This window comes from Lacerta agilis, chromosome 11, assembly GCF_009819535.1.
Source record: "Lacerta agilis isolate rLacAgi1 chromosome 11, rLacAgi1.pri, whole genome shotgun sequence".
In the NCBI taxonomy this organism is placed as follows: Eukaryota; Metazoa; Chordata; class Lepidosauria; order Squamata; family Lacertidae; genus Lacerta; species Lacerta agilis.
In genome coordinates, this window is record NC_046322.1 from 9,898,363 (window position 1) to 9,912,572 (window position 14,210).

The 14,210-nt window shown below is 45.5% G+C and overlaps 1 protein-coding gene across 3 annotated transcripts in view; it reads right to left on the reverse strand.

Annotated features, from left to right (window-relative positions):
- Positions 1-211: 211 nt before the first annotated feature.
- SMAD7 (SMAD family member 7) overlaps positions 212-14,210 on the reverse strand; it is a 50,197-nt gene continuing 36,198 nt past the window's right edge. For all 3 annotated transcript variants that reach the window (XM_033163993.1, XM_033163992.1, XM_033163994.1), the window contains one exon: positions 212-958. In XM_033163993.1, the coding sequence (XP_033019884.1) occupies positions 420-958 (539 nt within the window). In that variant the 3' untranslated portion in view covers positions 212-419. The remainder of the gene's footprint in view (positions 959-14,210) is intronic.

A 14,210-nucleotide genomic window follows, 5' to 3' on the forward strand; every position in this document is an offset into this window, starting at 1 on the left:
ATTTGAGAGGGAGCCATGCATAAACCAAGCTGCATCCAATTCCTCCCACCACGTTCGGGTAATAATAACTTAAAAGGGTACAAAATGACTCACTAATGAAGTACGTTCAAGTGAAACTCTCCTCCAGTCCACCCCACCCCACCCCACCCCTTTCCCAGGTGCCTTCCTTTCCCCCTTCTGAGTTATTGGTCATTCACACTTTAAAAAAGAAAAGAAACTTATCGAAATACCAAAACCGAAAAAATAAAGAGAAGGAAAGAAACACGGAGAGAGAAATCTTTCCATAAGCTATTTCTCAAAACAGAAAACAAACGAACAAAAAAAGTTTGCATGAAAAAGCAAGCACTCAGAAGGAGATATTTAGCAGCAAAGTAGTTATAAAAGGTCATTGTTGAGTCCGGCCTAAGTCTCTCGAGTCATCATCGGTTATTGAAAATAACCTCCAACCAGCAAGGGCAACTGCTGATGAACTGTCTCGTGTAACACTGGCCCCAGCCTTTCACAAAGCTGATCTGAACAGTGAAGCCAGTCCATGGCTGCTGCATGAATTCGTGGTCGTTGGGCCTCTGCAAGCTGTACGCTTTCTCATAGTCAAACGCTTTGATGGAAAAGCCTGGGAACACCTTGTGCACTAGCAACGTCCTGGAGTCGGGATTGTCCAGTGTGGCCGACTTGATGAAAATGGGGTAACTGCTGCGGTTATAAACCCACACCCCGTCGACCTCCTTGGTCAGCTGGATGCCGTAGCCGATCTTGCTGCGGACTTTCTGCACCAGCTGGCTTTTATTGTCCGAGTTGAGCTGTCCGAGGCAGAAGCCATTCCCCTGAGGTAGATCATAGAAGATATCCAGGGACGGTTCTTGGACAGAATACAGCCGGCCCACGCGTGTTTTTTCTTCCCAGTAGGCAACCACGCACCAGTGTGACTGATCCCCCGGCTCTTGCAGAACGTGGGAATCTGGAGGAAGAGAAGATGGGAGACCAACGTTTAACCTCACAACAAAACATCATCATCATCATCATCATCATCAACAACAACAACACAGAATATGAACAACTATACATGCCCCCATGTATATCCAGAAAAACATCTGCTTCTGTTTCATTGACTATGCTAAAGCATTTGACTGTGTCGACCACAGTAAACTATGGCAAGTTCTGAAAGAAATGGGAGTGCCTGATCACCTCATCTGTCTCCTGAGAAATTTCTATGTGGGACAAGAAGCTACAGTTAGAACTGGATATGGAATAACTGATTGGTTCAAAATTGGGAAAGGAGTACGACAAGGCTGTATATTGTCTCCCTGCTTATTTAACTTATATGCAGAATTCATCATGCGAAAGGCTGGACTGGATGAATCCCAAGCGGAATTAAGATTGCCGGAAGAAATATAAACAACCTCAGATATGCTGATGACACAACCTTGATGGCAAAAAGTGAGGAAGAATCAAAGAACCTTTTAATGAGGGTGAAAGAGGAGAGCGCAAAATATGGTCTGAAGCTCAACGTCAAAAAAACTAAGACCATGGCCGCTGGTCCCATCACCTCCTGGCAAATAGAAGGCGAAGAAATGGAGGCAGTGAGAGATTTTACTTTCTTGGGTTCCATGATCACTGCAGATGATGACAGAGGTCACAAAATTAAAGATGCCTGCTTCTTGGGAGAAAAGCAATGACAAACCTAGACAGCATCTTAAAAAAAGCAGAGACATCACCTTGCCGACAAAGGTCTGTATAGTTAAAGCTATGGTTTTCCCAGTAGTAATGTATGGAAGTGAGAGCTGGACCATAAAGAAGGCTGATTGCCGAAGAATTGATGCTTTTGAATTATGGTGCTGGAGGAGACTCTTGAGAGTCCCATGGACTGCAAGAAGATCAAACCTATCCATTCTTAAAGAAATCAGCCCTGAGTGCTCACTGGAAGGACAGATCCTGAAGTTGAGACTCCAGTACTTTGGCCACCTCCTGAGAAGAGAAGATTCCCTAGAAAAGACCCTGATGTTGGGAAAGATGGAGGGCACAAGGAGAAGGGGACAACAGAGAATGAGATGGTTGGACAGTGCTCTCGAAGCTACTAACATGAGTTTGGCCAAACTGCGGGAGGCAGTGAAGGATAGGCATGCCTGGCGTGCTCTAGTCCATGAAGGGGTCATGAAGAGTCGGACACGACTGAACGACTGAACAACATACATGCCCCCTGTCATTTAATGAACATATCTCTCTTGTGAACTCTAGCTCAGTACTGACTGGTACCTGCGCTACAAGTCTTGGGCTAACAAGGTCTGAACCTGGAACCCTCTGCATTCAAAACATGTGTTCTGCCAACTCAGCCACAGGCTCCACCCAAATAGTCACAACAATTGTCACAACAGATCTACGAAGCCCCTTCATTTGTCTTCCCAGGCCCACCAACTCTCCTCCTTTCCACTAAGTGTACCAGATAATTTATGTTTTTAGCTACAAACAGAATACACACATTCATTTGCATGAATCCAACAGAGACCAAACATTTTCCTTGTTTATTCTGCAACTGTCTTATTATGGAATCAATTAACCCAAATGCAAAGAATTTTGCGTTTGCAGCTAAACATTAGAGAATTGGGCTTACAAATCATTATTTTTTGGGGGGGGGGCTCTAAGAGAACTATTCCCCCCCACACAAATACACATAAGTAAGCATCTCTGGATTTTAATTAGATCCTGTAGACAGCAAGAAGGAAAGGGTTCTATGTGGCTAGGATGCACGCACTGCAAATCCCTCCCTGGCTGACATTATGGGCGAATGTTGGACATGATTCGGAGAACCACTTTGATGTGGCAGCAAGGATGCAAAGTCACCACCAGTTGACTGGTCACTGTGCTTCTGCCACATGGTGTGACTGTGGCTCCTTTGGCAACACCCACATGTTCAGAAGAGCAGGAAACTTCTATAGGAAAGCTTTTCTTCCTGTTTTTGCAGCTCAGGATTCCCGTTCCTTCTTCAGTGAAAAGCTGCTACTATGGTCAAAGTCGTAAGAGCTAAGCTAAACAAGATCTACACCTTTGGAGAAGGAGGCCTCTGGGTGCCAGGTGTTGGCAGTGGCGTAGGAAGGGCGGGGCGTAGGGGGCAGTCCGCCCCGGGTTCCAGGGGACGGGGGTGGATTCATGGAGAGCTGAACCAAACTCCCTATGACCAAAATACTTTCCACAAACCTAAGTCTGGTGGTAAACTGCAGAACTTTTAAAAAGCTAAGTATCTGGGACTAATCATTGCTGCTGCTCTGGCTATTCCTCCTACCCTGGTACCATTCCCCACTGTCTAGACCAGTGTTTCCCCAAAACTGGGTCTCCAGCTGCTTTAGGACTACAATTTCCATCATCCCTGACCACTGGTCTTGCTAGCTAGCGATGATGGGAGTTGTAGTCCAAAAACCACTGGAGACCCAAGTTTGGGTAAACACTGGTCTAGATTATTCAAGAACCGGGCCAAACAAATCATGTTGTGGCAAAGGAACTGGCTGAAGACACAAAACTACAGCACAATGTGCCACCTTGCATATCCCATAACTGATTTATCCCCACCCTGCAACCACCTGGCTGCAGCCTTCAGGTCGCGAACACAGTCATTCAGTTTAAGCCAACGGCAAATCAATGGCAGATAACATAATACCAAAGACCTGCTAATCAGCCGCAGACATCTTTCGTGATGTCAAGTGTGGGTAAGCAGGGCTGACAGCGAGGGATCGCACAGACTAACCCGCTGCGTACATCATCCTGTTCTTAAAAGCCAATCCCTAGCTTTGTTTCATATAATAAATTTCCCTCTCGTCGGGAGGGAGACATAAAAGGAGAGTTTAACCATAGCTCCATCCAGACTGGGGAGGTAGGGCAAGATCATCTGCTGTAATTTACGGGCCTTATTTAAGCCTATAGCCAGATCGCTGGTCATAAATGCTCAAGGATGCAGACGTCAGATGAGCTATAAATCTGATTGAATTGCAGTTAGACTGTGGTTTGTGGTAGCAGGGGTGGAGCCCGGAAGTCTTGCATTTGTTAGCAAAAAAAAAAATGCAGTGGGGTGGAGGGGGGGAAGGGGGTGGGGTGGGGAATCTGCTTCCCTCGCTTTCTCAACTCAGAGTAAAGGAGGCAATTATCACCACCATGGTGCTGGAGGGGAGTGTTGACTCCAGGTCTCTCATTCAAAGTGCTAGGCAACTTGCAGAGCGAATCAGCTCCGTTCTGATTACCCAGAAATTCCATAATGCTATTTACAGACGTAGGAAGGCCTGGGAACTATTAACCCTATGCAAAGCTTCCTTTTAATAAAAGGGACAGAAAATAGGGAACGGGGTGGGGAGAGCAGGCCGGGGGGTCTCACAACTCAAGAATATTTCCACCAGAGTCCTCACGAACCTGCCATAACGCCCCTGGAGCCGTCAGGAGCATGTGAACATTTTGCTCCAAAATCACCCTCTACTAGTTTAGTGTGACATTTGCGCTTTGCTCATTTTCCCTGATCAATCCTACGCACACTGAACTCAAAGCCCCGTACAGGTGAGCCTTGGCGAAAATGCAGAGTATCTGTGCCAACGGGCTGCCCGCTTCCGTTCAGAGAAAGGTGAGGCAAATCCACAGGTTGCTTAGATGCGTGGACTACCGAGAAAATGTGTGCGCTAAATCGGGTGTCCCAGCTCCCTGCATGCAGTGAAGCAGTGGCCAGTTCAGGGCGATAACCCAGTTGTGCAGCCTCCCTAGGTGCAAACTCAAGTCTACCATCACCAATGCTTACAGTGCCGTGCGCATATGAGACTGTGGCCCCCATAGCCACAATGTCGAAGCAAGCCGTGAATACTATAAAACAGAATTTATGCCCTAATCAAATATTTAGGATCTATGGTGCTTTGCCGTTTTCACCTTGGAGGCCAACAACATTAAAGAATAAAATAAAGGGTAGCGCGAGGAAGACCTGCCTCAAACGTCAACATCAGCAGAGTTGACGCTTCTCCTTGGTGGTGGCTTCCACTTTGCCAAGGAAACCAAACCATCAGAGGCAGGAAACAGCTGTAGCTCGGTGGTAAGAGCACTTGCTTGGCATGCAGAAGGTGCCAAGTTCCATCCCTGGCATCTCCATGGAGGGTTGTGAACGTCCTTAGCCTGAAATACTGCTGCCGGTCTGAGTAGATAGTCTTGAGCTAGAATGGACCAATGGTGAGACTCTGAGTGCAGCAGCTTCCTATGTTCCTCTCGACTATTTCCCGGGAAGACCAAGTTTTCCTACAATGAGCTGGCAATGTCGGGGGAGCGGTTTTCAAGCTGGCAGCTGCGCCATCGAGGAAACCTATCAACCGAGCCAAAAGCACATCGTTCTGCAGCTCCATTTTCTGCACCCACTCCTTAAAGCCAGCCCTCCCCTGATCCGAGAGTGGTACGTTATACTTCAGTTTGCAATACTTAAAAAAAAAAACCCACCACATTTAGAGGGAGGGAACAGTGTTGTGCAATTTCCTCCTTTAAATGCCGGCTAGGAAAATATTTCCTTGGTAGCTTGAGGCAGCTTCTATTTATAAAAAGAGAAAAAAAGGGAGGCAGTGTTTTGGGAATTAGAAAGATAAAATTTATAACCCATCCCTGGGGACCAGGGGGCGGAAGACCCTCTCCCTTAAACCGCTCAGGCCTGTGGGATGGGCTGCCCGTATTTTTGAGGTAGGCCTTGATTTTGTCTTTCAGCTCTTTGCCCCCCCTCCAACCCAGCCGACCCCCCCCCCTCAACTCGGCCGCCTCCAACAGTCCCCTTTCTGTGCCTCACAATTCTTTGTTTCAATAAAACTATCCCACTGAAACCTGGCACCGAAAATGTGGGGGGTGGAAGAGAGCTGAGTTAAGGGGAGGGGGTTGAAAAGGGCTGGAGGGATAGGCGAAGAACGCCGATATCAAATTACCTTTAACCTAAACTCTCCAGAACTACTTCAAATGTAGACGTCGGTGCAGAATACAAAGGGGAAGTATATTTCTTTTTACACAAAAATAGAAAAAGTACAGAACTATTTCCCAGGTTTAAGGCGGGGGGGGGGATTGAGAATGCTTTCATGAAAGCAAAAAGCAAAAACGAGAACCAAAGGCAGAGAGAGAGAGAGGCAGGGAATGTCTGTGTGTGAACATCTCTATCTGTGTATCTGTGCAGAAGGACCTTTCTTTCTCTAGCTCCCCTATTTCATGAAAGAAAATCCCTCAGACGGCATTCCTTCCCTTTCATCTCCTTGGCCCCGCCAGTCCACCCAGCAATTTTCAGGCAGACGTCAGTTAAAGAGAAGTTTTCAGATTATGTTAATTGCTGAGCCTAGATAAATTGCAGGCTCCTCTCTCTCTCTGGTGTTTGTTTGTGCCAGACAGGGAGACTTCTCCATTTATATGTCCCTTACAGCTGCTAAGAACTCACCACACAGGCAGGTTTCAGTGACCTCTTTGAACGCCAAATTTCCTACATGGGTGGCGGGCGTACATGCATGCACGCGCACACACACACACAAACGGTGATGTGGAGCTACTGGATGGGTGCATTATGATCCTTGATCAAGCGGTAACTTCCCCCCAATGTGAATGGCCACTTGCACTGCCATCTCGAGTGGCAAGGGTACTCTCAAGATCATGGGTAGGCAAACTAAGGCCCGGGGGCCGGATCCGGCCCAATTGCCTTCTAAATCCGGCCCTCGGGTGGTCCGGGAATCAGCGTGTTTTTACATGAGTGGAATGTGTCCTTTTATTTAAACTGCATCTCTGGGTTATTTGTGAGGCATAGGAATTCGTTCATTTTTTCCCCTTCAAAATATAGTCCAGCCCCCCAGCAAGGTCTGAGGGACAGTGGACTGGCCCCCTGCTGAAAAAAAAGTTTGCTGACCCCTGCTCAAAATCATGCACACACCAAGATTTTAGATAAGGTGTGCCTCCAAGACTGTCGCTGTTTTGCATGAGGGATTCAAGCGCACACCATAAATTTAGGTTTGTGCAACTGAAATGGATTAAGATATACTCTGGGTGCCCTAAAAGCAACAAATCCACTTCAAAAGGAAATCTTTTTTTCTTTTTTGCAGTTAGGAAACTGGTGGGCGTTGCAAGTGTGCAATCTCATTGTCTGCCTTTGGTTTGTTTCTCAGGCTGGTTTGTCGCTGGGAGCTCTAAGCATCCACAACAGACCAAAGGAATCTTACCAGCAGTCAGTTATATCGTGGGTTGCAGCTACTTGGGTGCACATCAGCATGCAGACCAAGTGAGGCCAACCAGGGCTGCGGATCGAAGACTCGCTGGCTGCTCATTATCATGCAATGCGCCTTTATCTCTGCAATTCTCACTTCCCCAGTTGCAGTTCACTGTAAAATGGGACTTAGCACTGGAACACCCAGCAGTCGTTCCAGCTGTCCCAGGGGAGCCAACTGTGCAGATGGGCTCATTATTCAGTGCCATGTTTGGGCAATTCGTTCAGAACCAAAGGCCAGATTAGTAATATATCATGAGATAAGAGAATCAAAGCTCATTTGCATTTTCAGCTGCATGCAATTAGCGTAATTTGCTTATCATTTTCATGAATGAGGCAGGTGACAAGCTACTGTTTGCCCGTTCGTGCGGCATTCAATCTGCAGCACAGTCTTGTTAGTTCTGAGATTGCCAGCATCAAGGGCAAAAACCGCTCTTCTCCACCTTTGCAATCCATTCGACAGACATACCCATGCATGCACAACAATCTTAAGGTGGGCTGCATGACTTTAAACATTTTTAAAAAATGTTTATTAAGTTAAAGCTTCAGCATTTTACTTAAACAGAAAATAACACCCATTAAAAAGAGTTGTGAAGCTGCTCTGCAAAGGAGATGGAGCTATGGTGTCACAAGTGCTCGCCAGTCAGTGCTCTGCATAGCCAGCTTTTAAAATGGAAGAAACATCTCCTCTTGAAGCCAGTCCTGGACAGGAAATTGTTCCTGTGCATACAACAGGATGTCAATATGCGCCCCAGGGTTACTTCTGCACTCACTGCAAGAGGTTAAAGAATAAGCATTCACAATATCAGAGACTGAAAACAAATGGAAGAAATAGAGAAGATTTTATTTTTCTACAAGTTACCAACAGAGTAAAAACATATATAATTTCTGTGGGTCCACTGCATCTATAGCTAGCCATAAAAGTATAAAACTCTGTGATAATAAAGGTATCTCGGACAGTACAGACACCCCACCTGGTGCATTTTGGACTACAACTCCCATCAGTCCTAGCCAGCATGGCTAATGGTTGGGGCTGATGGGTGTTGTAGTACGAAGCGTCTGGAAGACACTAGGTCTGGAGAAGGCTGAGGTTGTACTGCATCCCTGAATTTACTCCCCTATAGCTGTAGTAAAGAATTCCCAACTAAATCGCCAAGAACAGGTTCAAATGGATTTCTGGTTGCAGTTACCGTAATTATTAATATAATTGTAGGTAAGATTTTGAAAAGCTAATATATGCCTCCAGAGACCCCACCCCAAGTTAATTTAAAAAATAGTTAAGAGGTACGCAGAACAGTTGTGGATCCAGTTTTGGGCTCAGCACATCAAGCAAGAAGTTGGTGAGCAAATGCAGTGAAGGGTAAGTGTGAAGAGAGATGTCAAGTGAGAAAAAGCTGAAGCAATGCCTAGCCCACAGAGGCAATGCCTAGGAATCTCTTAGTAAATATAGTATTGCAAATGCACCTAGATAACATAACGCAAACTAAGAATAAAGGGACAAGGCTTACGTTATCAGGAACGCTACATAGCCAAGCTGGTTTAAAGGGAATGAACTGATCAAAATAACTTCCGAGCCACTTTTACTTCCCTAACCAAGTGTTCCTTCTGCAACTGAGAGATGGCCAAAGGCATCCCTCCAGTAACTAGTACAAGGGAGATTCACAAAAACGTAAAAAGAAACCCACAGGATGTGCAACCACAAGGCTAGCTATCCCAGCAACAGACAATAAAACTGTTTATTCAGGTAGCTAGCAGTGTTGATCTGATGCAGTCGAAGTATGTCAAAAAATTGTCCAGTAGCACCTTGTTGTTTAGTTGTTTAGTCATGTCCAACTCTTCGTGACCCCATGGACCAGAGCACACCAGGCACTCCTGTCTTCCACTGCCTCCTGCAGTTTGGTCAGACTCATGTTGGTAGCCTCGAGAACACTGTCCAACCATCTCGTCCTCTGTCGTCCCCTTCTCCTTGTGCCCTCAATCTTTCCCAACATCACGGTCTTTCCCAGGGGGTCTTCTCTTCTCATGAGGTGGCCAAAGTATTGGAAACTCAGCTTCAGGATCTGTCCTTCCAGTGAGCACTCAGGGCTGATTTCCTTCAGAATGGATAGGTTTGATCTTCTTGCAGTCCATGGGACTCTCAAGATTCTCCTTAGCACCTTAGAGACCAACTAAGCTTGTTCTTGGTATAAGCTTTCGTGTATCTGAAGAAGTGTGCATGCACACGAAAGCTTATACCAAGAACAAACTTAGTTGGTCTCTAAGGTGCTACTGGACAATTTTTTAATTTTTTATATATATTAAAACTGTTATAGACACTAAAGCTGTTATTGGACTACAACTCCCATCATCCCTAGCTAGCAGGACCAATGGGCAGGAGTGATGGGAACTGTAGTCTAAAAACAGTCAGGAGACCCAAGTTTGGGAAGCGCTGCACTAAAATATTGGGTCTGGTACTGCTGCGCCTCAGACACTCAAAAGGCAGCAAAATGTCTCAGGGCTGCCCAAGTATCTCCCCTAGGTTAAGTACAACATAAGGGAGAGGCTCTGCCATTCCACCATACACCTGAAGTCTGTCTGGCATTACAAAGAGTCTTTGCTCTTCCCCAGGCATGGAAGGAACAAAAGAAGCACTGGCCGATGGCGTGCTGGTAAGTGCATTTGTGGGTCCTTATCCCTTATATTCTCTTGTGTCCACATGTAAATTGCATGCTCCTTTCATACAGTTCAATGTACCAGTAATCACATTTCCCTGTTGCATTCACCATTCTGTCCGGCTGCTAGGTATGCCAACAGAGAACAGAACAATATATGCCCCCAGGTGATCAAGTTCTTCAGTTTAGAAGGGCCTGTGTATTAAACTAATGCCACCATCAGTGACAAGTTCAGGACATTTCCCAGCTGCCACCCATCTTACTCCTCACAGCCTGCTCAGAGGAAATATTGCCACTGTTTAGAACCACTGCTGAGCAGAAAGTTGGCAAAGGACCGCTTTCTTGTGGACCACATAGCCCTGATTCCTGCTCAAAATGCTGTATTCAGATGGTCCATGGCCAATCCCAGAAGGCATTTCTTATGTGGACCTACTCTTAGAAGAGTGCACAAGTTATGCTCTAGCTTAGTTATTCAATAACTGTTAAAGAGATCCTTTGCTTAGTAAACCTAGACTTAGAACATATGGTAGACCACAGGGATTCTAGTAATGTAATGAAACGAAATAAGACCACACAAAAGTAAGTCTCGACCCACCTCTCATTTACAGGACTCAAGCTATTTATTGAATAGATTTTAAATTTCATTAGTTTTTTTAAAAAACAAAAACCATGAACTTCAGGCTTTGGTGCTGGTAACGTATGAATATTTTTAGAAGGTGAGCTAAACATCTGATACAGGTGACTAGGAAGTTGAAATTATCTATCTTATCTATCTATCTATCTATCTATCTATCTATCTATCTATGGAGTATAAATAGCTCTTCAATTCAAAGTGCTGGTGCTGACCTTTAAAGCCCGCATCGGCCTCAGCCCTGTATACTTGAAGGAGCATCTCCACCCCCATCGTTCAGCCTGGACACTGAGGTCCAGCTCCGAGGGCCTTCTGGCGGTTCCCTCACTGTGAGAAGTGAGGTTACACGGAACCAGGCAGAGGGCTTTCTCGGTAGTGGTGCCCTCCTTGTGGAAAGCCCTCCAGTCAGATGTCAAGGAAATAAACAATCATACAACTTTCTGTAGACACCTGAAGACAGCCCTGCATAGGTAAATTTTTGATGCTACGCTATGTTTTTATTATGTGGCTGAGGTAACCCAGTTAGATGGGAGGGGTAATAAAATAATAATAATAATAATAATAATAATAATAATAATAATAATAATGCAATTATTGATACTGCATAGAATGGATTATCAACAAGTGCTACTTATGTATTTGCTTGAAGAGATTATTAGGACAAATGAGCAAGGACTCGCCCATTCACATTTTTTACGTGGGAACACGCAAGCCACTATTCTTCGTGAGTTGTAAATGATGGTTCACTTTCAATGCAACTGTGTCCTGCACAGTGAATTTCCCATGTACTTCCACTCATTGTACAAAACTAATGGAGTTATGGGTTGATTCACAGTACAGAACATAAATTTGTGTCTATGGCCAATTAGGCAGTTATTACTCCAAGTAACCCTACAAGCTAAAGCATATGAAGTTTCTGAAAAGGATCCCCATCCATTTCAAGGGCGGGGAGGGGGGATGGAAATTCTTTAAAATTTATTCTCCCCTCAAAGGAGACTTAGAATACAACAAACATGTATGTTGGGTTTCTGCTGATGTAATGTTCCTGCTCTCTTCTTCTTCAGACCATGCTTGGACACACCATCAAATGGAATAAAGGTATTTCATATATAACAATGGAAATGTGGGCCAGAATTTGGCTTCTGGAGGGAGTGAGACTCTACTTAAACAGAGCAAGCTCCAAGTTGTTAATTCATAGCATTTCAGCGTTGGAAGGGAACCCCGCAAGGTCATCCATTCCAGCCCCCTTGCTCAATGCCAGCTCTACAAAGCCAGGATGTAATTGCAGCAACACTCTGCTTACTCTCTGCTTAAATATTTCCAGCGAAGGAGATCCCATCACCTCCCAAGATGGCCGCTTCCACTATCATACAACCTTTCTTGCTCAGAAGTGTCTCCTGTTTCACTGAAATATCCCTCTCCCTACAATTTCTCTGTAGAGAGCAGTTTGGGAACATGTACACACACCTGTTGAACGACTTCCATTCCCCCAAGCCACCCAGATTAGTATTATTATTTCTTACACATTCTACACCCCCCCGCACACACTTATTTTCCAAGGATCTCAAGGTGGTCGACATGATTCTCCGCCTCCCCATTTCATCCTCACAACAATCCCATGATCTCCTGACCACCTGAATGGATGGCGCATGCAGGTTAGTGGTCCACATAACTCCAAAAATGTGTGATTTATGAACCACCAGGCTAAATAATGGACTTCTAAGTCATGCAAGGTACTTGAAACCACCATCCTCTCTTATCCCTGGGTGGGCGCCGGCTGCCACTTGTGACTTGTGAACTACATGCAACTTGATGGATCTCAACCTCCTACTTGACACGACGCAATGTTTCACATTACAGTGTGTGTTCCCCCCACATCGTATGCAACCAGCTTTGGGGGGGGGATCCCCCCTAGACCACCAGCGATTCTCAAGTAGCCCACCCAGCACCCAAATTAATCAGCTTTGAGAAACAATGTCTAAGCGGTGCTCTCCTCCAATCTCTCCTCCCCAGCTAAAGAATAATGAAAGTTAAGCTTTGTGTATGAAAATGAATGTGCATGTGTTGCACTTAGACACTGCATCCATGTTAGAAGCACCCATGTGCAGCGGAGTGGAAGCGCATGCAATGTAGAAAATACCAAGTTAGATGCCCCAATTGACCCGACTGCCTCACCGCACCTTAAAGGTACCCATATTGCCAAATGTGTGAACGGTGCCATGGGGTGCAAGAACGTAACACACGCCCAAAATTTGTGTGTTATATCGTTAGAGAGGGATCGTACAGCAGAAAGACCTGCGTTCCCTAGCGTTTTAAAAGGGGCCTTTGGAAAGCAAACATACATTGATTCATAAATGCTTCATTAGTCACTGCCGCTGTCTAATTATGACAAGTAATCAATTACGATTGCTACGAAACGATCTGAAGAGGAAGAAGACGAAAGATGGAGCAGTGCCGGGAGGAGGGGGGGGAATTCCTTTTTAAAGCCTAATTGTATTTTCTTTTAAAAGCCAGCAGGCAGAAGGCACAGAGTCCTCGAATGAGTACGCTTTATAGCTAGAGGGGGGGGGGAAACACACCCACCCACCCCAAGGAGGGTTGGCCTGGCTGTCTCTGGTGGTTAGACTAAAGCCAGCTGACTCCAGTCTCCTCTGTCCCAGGCAACAGGCCTCATCAGCCATGCAAATTATAGAGTTCTGTGGTGTCTGAAGGCAGAGTTTCTACTTAGCTCAGAAGAAAAAGGAGTCTTGGAAGGGCGGGGATCAAGAAACCCAGCCAAATCCATTCATAATATTTACAGTAAATGGCCCTCTTTGCTGTTGTTTGGTATGAAGCCCAGCCTAATTATTTTTGAAGTTTTAATTTCAAAAACCTTATTTCCTCCTCGGTGTCTCTTCTCTCCTTCTACTTAAATATCCCCCAAAGCTCTCTGGTTCTCTCCCCCCCCCTTCCCCTCCCTCTCTGGCTCCAGAAGGGAGTCATTATTGTTAAAAAAAAAATCTCAACTGCATTTTTGGAGAGTGCACAGGTTTTGTTTATCCTCACAGCAATCCCGTGAGGTAGGCTAGGCTGACCCAGAGAGTGGGGAGGCAGGAGAAGCACAACATACTATATTCACTGTCATCGTACTTGCCCAAAACGTCCTGCCTTTTCACCCTGCACTGTAGCAAAACTGCTGTGAAACCTCTGGCCTTACAGGTCTTGCAAACCCCCTCAAGCTGCCATCATCCCTGACCAATGGCCATGTTGGCTTAGACTGGCCATGCTCAGGATCTGTCAGTTTAATACCTTGACCAGACAGGAGTCCAGCAAGCATAAAGATCGCCTAGGTGCTAGCAAGAACCAACGTGCAAACCTCAATCCCCGTATAAAATGACTTCTGCACCTATTTCAAAGCAGCTTCACAAATTAAAAATATCCCTCTCCAATGCCAGCGTCGAGGCAGATTCTCCTGTATAAATCCAAGTATCTTCTGTGTTGATCGAAAAATATGGCGCTTTTCATTCAAAACTTGTGTTACATAAACAACAGCGGGAGTATTAAACCAATTTTGTATTCTCCCTCCCCCATAGCAGCGTAATATTTACTCTCTCTCTCCTTGTTCACAAAAACTTAAATATGTGTCATATCCTTATTCACACAGAGAGCCAATTCACGTCCTACACTGGATGGGTTATGGCAGTGATGGCCAAACCTGGCC